This window comes from Neomonachus schauinslandi, chromosome 4, assembly GCF_002201575.2.
Source record: "Neomonachus schauinslandi chromosome 4, ASM220157v2, whole genome shotgun sequence".
NCBI lineage: Eukaryota > Metazoa > Chordata > Mammalia > Carnivora > Phocidae > Neomonachus > Neomonachus schauinslandi.
This window is the reverse complement of record NC_058406.1, coordinates 8,576,172-8,583,075: the sequence shown is the minus strand read 5'-3', so window position 1 is coordinate 8,583,075 and position 6,904 is coordinate 8,576,172. Positions and strand designations below refer to the sequence as shown.

General features: G+C 58.7%; 1 protein-coding gene across 2 annotated transcripts; it reads left to right on the top strand.

The window, feature by feature from the left end:
* Positions 1 to 5,998, top strand: KIAA2013 (KIAA2013 ortholog). 2 transcript variants are annotated; one of them, XM_044913877.1, is made up of 4 exons: positions 1 to 135; positions 205 to 1,064; positions 3,139 to 3,992; positions 5,322 to 5,998. In XM_044913877.1, exons 1-4 carry the CDS (start codon positions 32 to 34, stop codon positions 5,337 to 5,339), a joined length of 1,836 nt encoding a protein of 611 aa, XP_044769812.1. In that variant the 5' UTR covers positions 1 to 31; the 3' UTR covers positions 5,340 to 5,998. The 2 variants fall into 2 exon arrangements, with proteins under 2 accessions (XP_044769812.1, XP_021539121.1); XM_021683446.2 differs by having other exon boundaries at positions 1 to 1,064.
* The last annotated feature ends 906 nt before the right edge of the window (positions 5,999 to 6,904 follow it).

Sequence of the window (6,904 nt, the reverse complement as noted above, 5' to 3'; positions counted from 1 at the left end):
CGGCCGCCCCCGCGCCGCGCCTGGCGGCCCGATGTGGCTGCAGCAGCGGCTTAAGGGGCTGCCGGGACTCCTGTCGAGCAGCTGGGCCCGCCGCCTACTCTGCCTGCTCGGCCTCTTGCTGCTGCTTCTCTGGTTCGCCGGCTCCGGGGCGCGGCGGGCCGCGGGCGGCCTGCACCTGCTGCCCTGGGCCCGCGGCGAGCCGGGCGCCGCCGAGCCCTCTGCCTGCCTGGAGGCGGCCACCCGCGCCTGGCGCGGCCTACGGGAGCGCGGTGAGGCTGTCCCGCTGGGCCCTGGAGTGCCGGCCCTGGTGGCCAACGGCTTCCTGGCACTGGACGTGGCCGCCAACCGGCTGTGGGTGACTCCTGGAGAACGAGAGCCCGCCGTGGCGCCGGACTTCGTGCCCTTCGTGCAGCTACGCCCGCTCAGTGCCCTCTCCGAAGCGGGAGAGGCAGTGTTGCTGCTGCGTGAGGGGCTGCTGCGCCGAGTGCGTTGCCTGCAGCTGGGGACCTCGGGTCCCGGCCCTGCGGCCGCCGGCCCCGGGCCCGCCTCGGCCTCCGGCCTAGTCACAGGATCCGGCCGCGACTGCGTGCTGCTGCAAGAGGACTTTCTGGCGCACCGGGGCCGACCCCACGTCTATCTGCAGCGTATCCAGCTCAACAATCCCACGGAGCGGGTGGCCGCGCTGCAGACTGTGGGGCCCACTGCCGGCCCGGCCCCCAGAGCCTTCACCAGTACCCTGGAGAAGGTGGGAGACCATCAGTTCCTCCTCTACTCAGGCCGGTCCCCGCCTTTTCCCACGGGGCTGGTGCACCTGGTGGTGGTGGCCGCCAAGAAGCTAGTGAACCGGCTCCAAGTGGCTCCCAAGACACAGCTGGACGAGACAGTGTTGTGGGTGGTGCATGTTTCAGGCCCCATTAGCCCCCAGGTGCTCAAAAGCAAAGCAGCCAAGGAGCTCAAGGTGCTCCAGGATTTGGCCCGAAAGGAAATGCTGGAGCTCTTGGAGATGCCAGCGGCTGAGCTACTTCAGGACCACCAGCGCCTCTGGGCTCAGCTCTTCAGCCCAGGTGAGGCCTGGCCAGTTCTTGGTCCACAGTCCACACCTTACACCAGGGTGTCCACAGTGCACCCTGGAGATACCCCGCTAAAGTATACGGAGGTGACACTGAAGGGGAGTAGTGGGGTGGTTACACGGGGCTTGGCCATTGACCTGGGGCTGACTCTGTGCTCTACCACTTAGTATCTGTGTGATCTTGGACCAGTTAACTGATCCCCATGGGCTTGTATTCAGTAATAACGGTAGCACTGACCTCAGTGGGCTTTTGTGAGAGTCTAATGAAAGAATGAGTGTGAAGGACAGGTCTTACTGTTATTTGTTCTTGTAGATGAGGACTGATTTGGAGAATGGATGTGGGGGTCAGTTTTTAAAGGATAAATCAACAGGCAGAGAGAGGCCTGGCCGTCCCCAGATTCTTGTTCTCAGTTCCCCACAGTCTGGCTGCTGACAGACATGGGCTTTTTTTAAAATTTTAAGTGAACTCTGCCCATCGTGGGGCTTGAACTCACAACCCCGAGATCAAGAGTCACGTGTCCTAGGCACCCCCAAGGCAGGACTTTCGCTAGGCTGAAGTGTGCCTTGGCCAGAGTGGCTGCACCTTTTCACTGGGAGGGAATGGAACTTCTGCTCCAGCAAGTTGGAATGGGCAGGTCAAATGAAAACTTCTTTCCCCCGTTGACTGTTGCAGTAAAGGAAATCCTATTCTAGATGAGAGAGAGATTTTGGGTTCCAGGGTGCTTGTTGTCTAAATCCTTATACTTAGTTGCTCAACGTGTGTTTAATTCACTCAGCAAGTATTGAGTGGATCTTGCTAGGGACTGTTCTCCCCATACGAGGGATACAGAAGTGAATAGAACAAATTTCCTGTTCTCATGGTGCTTGCTCAAATTCTGGACGGGAAGAAGACGATACTAGAAAAGTGAAAATCTGAATGAATAAGCAAGATAACTTTTTAGAATAAAAAGTTCTGTGAAGTTAAAAGTATGTGTTGGAGGGTGACGGGGTGAGGGGAAGGGTGGGGTGGGGCTTCTGTTTAGCTTCAGTTGTCAGGGAGGCCTCTCAGAGGAGGAAGCACTTAGCCAAGACCTGAATAGCAAGAAACCAGCCGAGTGATGATGTGGAGGGAGCCGGCAGGTCAGAGGCCCTAAGGCAGGAGGAGGTGTGGTTGAGGCCAGTGTGACTGAGCAAGGGAGGGGGGGTGATCGCCAGATCCTGAAAGGGCCTTGTAGACCTTGATAAGGATGGTGATTTTGATTCTCTGTGGGATGGAAAACAGAGCAGAGACACCACCAGCTGTACATTTTTAAAGCTCCCTCTGGCTGCTGTGTGCAGAGTACAGACTGTGAGGGGATGAAAGCGGGACACGGAGACCCCATGCGAGGATTTTGCAGGAGCCCAGGTGAAAGAGGAGGGTGCCTGGGACCAGTGTTGTGACCGCGGAGACCGAAGGGGACGGCTTCTGATACTTTTGGAGGTGGTGCCACCAGGACTTTGCATGGACTGGGCGTGGGCTGTGAGAATTTGAGGGTGACTTCTAAATTTGTGGGGAAGGCTTGAGCAAGTGTCCGGAGTTAAGCTGGGGAAGGATTGGCTTGGGGCTGGAAGAGTCAGGTTCAAAATGCCTGTCGGGCATCCGGGTGGAGACACCCAATGGGCGGTTAGCTGTTTGAGTCTAGAATTCATACAGATTTGGGAGATGGGGTGTTCAGATGTTATTTAAAGCTACAGGACTGGAGAACAAGATGTTAGCAAGGAGCAGGCTGAGACAGGCCAGGGCGCTGATGACAGTGTTGTGGATGCAGAGGGCTGGACTTTTCAGCCGCCACCATGTCCTGGCCCCGTCTGTGTTCTTCTGGGCGCTGGCAGGAGGCCCCGCTTCGAACAGGATTTTAGGTTCCTGGCCCACAGGGTCAAGTTGGTCATGTGAGGGAGCCAGGCAGAATGACTTTCTCCCCTCAGGGGAGACTGGCGCGCCTGTGCCTCCCTAGGGGCCAAAGGTGCATTCTCTGCTGCTCTTCATGTCCTGACCTCAGCCTCCCAGCCACGCCGTTCCTCCTTAACGTGCACGCTTTGTGGTGTTACAGGCGTGGAAATGAAGAAGATCACGGACGCCCACACCCCGTCGGGCCTGACCGTGAACCTGACGCTGTACTACATGCTCTCCTGTTCGCCAGCCCCCCTGCTCAGCCCCAGCCTGAGCCACCGGGAGCGCGACCAGATGGAGTCGACGCTCAACTATGAAGACCACTGCTTCAGCGGCCACGCCACCATGCACGCCGAGAACCTCTGGCCGGGCCGCCTGTCCTCCGTCCAGCAGATCCTGCAGCTCTCCGACCTGTGGAGGCTGACCTTGCAGAAGCGCGGCTGCAAGGGGCTGGTGCGGGTCGGCGCCCCAGGCATCCTGCAGGGCATGGTGCTCAGCTTCGGGGGGCTGCAGTTCACCGAGAACCACCTGCAGTTCCAGGCCGACCCCGACGTGCTGCACAACAGCTACGCCCTGCACGGCATCCGCTACAAGAACGACCACATCGACCTGGCCGTGCTCGCGGACCCCGAGGGCAAGCCGTACCTGCACGTGTCCGTGGAGTCGCGCGGCCAGCCCGGCAAGATCTACGCGTGCGAGGCGGGCTGCCTGGAGGAGCCCGTGGAGCTGACCTCGGCACCCCAGGGCCACACCTTCCCGGTCATGGTGACGCAGCCCATCACGCCACTGCTCTACATCTCCACCGACCTCACGCACCTGCAGGACCTGCGCCACACGCTGCACCTCAAGGCCATCCTGGCCCACGATGAGCACATGGCCCAACAGGACCCTGGGCTGCCCTTCCTCTTCTGGTTCAGCGTGGCCTCCCTCATCACCCTCTTCCACCTCTTCCTCTTCAAGCTCATCTACAACGAGTACTGTGGGCCTGGGGCCAAGCCCCTCTTCAGGAGTAAGGTATAAAGCCCCGGCCTTGTGTTCTGTCCTGAGGCCAGCACAGGGGAGGGCCCGGGTCCTACTGGGGTCCCCTTCTAAGCCAGTACCCTCCACCCGCGACACAGAGAGGAGTGAGTGTGTTTAGAGAGGATATGAAAAAGTGACTTCTAAGAGGAGACCGTAGGAAGGGACAGTGGTGGGTAGCTGAGTCTACTGGCCTCCCAGGGACAGTCCCTTCCCTCCCCCAGTAAATCTCAGCATTTACAAATAATTGCAACAAACCTCTACGTTGACCCGAGCCTCCATCTAAGCTGCAGCGGGGGACCCCTGTCCTCACCCCTGAGGGCCCGTTCACTGCCCCTTGCTGGGGGCCTGCTAAGGGGGTCATCTTGTCAGCGCAGGGCACGATCCTTCCCCTCCTGTTTCCTAAAACCTCTTTGCCCCCAGGAAGCCGTGACTTTGAGCATGGCCACTGTGGGACTCTCAGCTAGAATGTGTCTTGGGGATCAGGCTCAGCCTCGGGGAGGCCGCCTCGTCTGCCCTGCCACCCAGCCCTCTGTGCTTTCTTGCTGCCAGGATTTCCCGGGAGAGGGAACAGAAGGGAGTCCATTATCGGCAATCACAGGAGAAAGTCCCTCGGAGGGACTGTCCTCTCTTCTTGTCGGACTAGTGAGTGGGGAGATACATTAGGTCTCGATCTGTGCTCTCAGCAGTTAAGGAGCCTGGGCCAACTCAGGAGAGATGCCTCATTACCTCCACGGAGGGCTTCGTGCCTTCTGGTTTCTAGTTTCTGGCCCGAGGCCAGGTTGAGAAGAAGTAGCACTCAACCTGAAGGAGTGGGAGAAGGGTGGGCAGCAGGTCTGAGCTCCGAGCTTGAAGAACAAACTGAAAGTCAGATGAGAAAGAAATCTTCCCGAGCTGTAATGGAACAGGTGCTAAATTTGCATTGCGTGGGTCTGACAGCCTCTGTGAAGTAGGCAAGCTGCTTTTCCCTGCTGCTTGGTGGGCTTTGGCATATACCCATCTGCCCTTGGTTCCCCACCTGATCGGGAGGGGGAGCCAAACCCCTAAGTTTGGGGTGCTACTCCCCTGTCCCTCCATTTCCTCGGGCTCGAGCTGGGCCGCGGCAGAGCAGAGCCCAGGAACACCAAGCCAGCCTGCGGAGGTGCCCTGGCCACAGACTCCACGGTGGCTGTCACACGTCCCTGGGCCAGGAACGCCTGCAGAGCTGGATCAGAGCCTGGGTGGGGGGCCACCAGGGTCATCTCTGTCACCTGCTCCCCCTGGTAGTCGTGTAGCTTCCACGGGGTTGGCGGTGAAGAATAACAACTTGTTCTGTTAATTGGACAGGAAGATCCCAGTGTCTGAGCGCATCAACAGCCCTGCTTTCAGCCCCGTCTGCACAAGACACCCAGCACTGACAGGCCTGCTGCACGAACAAGGGAGCCTTTGAAAGCACCCACCCTTTTGTGCCTTGTTGGGGACACCAGTGACACAGCGCGCGTGTGGATGTTCAGGAGTCGGCATCAGGGAGCGGGAGGGGAGGGCCAGTGGACTTCTTGTAAGCTTTCGACTCAATAAAATGAACCTAGATGGAAAATACTTGAAATTGAACTCACTCCTTCTGCTTCCCCCGCCCCCCTTTCTTCTGTCCCAGGATATAGACCCTCTTTTGAAAAGACTTGTTTAGGAAAAATTGTGTTCTATTCCTAATTTAATGTGTTCTTTCTTGACTGAATTTTTAATTTATTGTTGAGATTTGGCTGGATGGCTTTCACATCCCCTTGAGACAGTGAGTCGTGGAGGTGATCTCCGACCGACGCCGCCCCGCCTGTGCGGAGGGCGCGGGTCTCGTCTCATCCCCTGGTTCGCACGTTGTCTCTTATCATGAGCCTGGGGAGATCTGTGCTTTTGTACTTCTGGCCTTTAGGGGAGGTATTTAACTTTCTAGTGATTGATGATTGTTGGGTTTTGAAATACCAAAGCTTCTTTTTTGTTCTGTTTTTAAATAAATCTCTTTCAAACTTCCATGACCGGTTTGTGTGTGGTTGAAACCCGGAGACATGGGGTCTTCCTCCGTCACCAGGCTTTTTGGGGTAGTGTCTGAAGCAGAAGGGCCAGCCGCCTGGTCCTGCCCTAATGACGCGAATTGTTTCCCCGCGTCTAATTCTCTTCAGAAGATGTGGAGGCCGCCACCTAGCCCCTCGGCCAGGGTGGGGGCTCACCGGGTTGCCTGGCCAAGGCCACGGTGGCCACAGCCCGACTCACCAGGGAGCCTGGTCTCCTCGCCAGCAGCTGAATGTCGCCCACAACCGCGGGCTGGGAGAGAGCATGACCAGGCATGTCCAGCCCGACCACGAGTCGCCCTGGCTCCACACGCCTCCCCCTTCTGTGCTGGGCAGGGCAGAGCTCAGAGGTGCCCTCCTCGTCCACCCACGAGTCATTGGCGGGCCTGCCTGTTCAGGGGAGCAGGAACCTCGTGGGGCGCCGCTGGGTGTGTGGTTTAGGGTATGGCGTGCCCTGCAGTCCTTACGTGAAAACCGAAAGCTGCTGGACAAGAGCCCTAGCTCATAGTTCCACCCCTCTGTTTAGCTTGGAACCCGGCCTGCCGGAGCTTGCCGTAAACGGTAAAAATAGACCCGTGTACCCGCTGCCGAGAAAGCCTGAACCTACGATCTCAATAAACGACTTGGGCGGGAAGGCAACGAGTGCTCGCCCTGTGCTGGGGACGGTCCACGGGTGGGCGGCCGCAGGAGGAGGTGAAGATCAGATCGGGCTTTGAGGGTGGGGAGGCCGCAGGGGGCCAGGCTGCGGTGCTGCTCCGTCACCGCCCTCCCCCACCTCTGGTGGCCGCCTCCCCTGAGCGACCTTTGCTCCCCTCAGCGATGGCATCAGCAGCCGGCCCCAAGAATGCCAGGTGTCTGGGGCGCCTG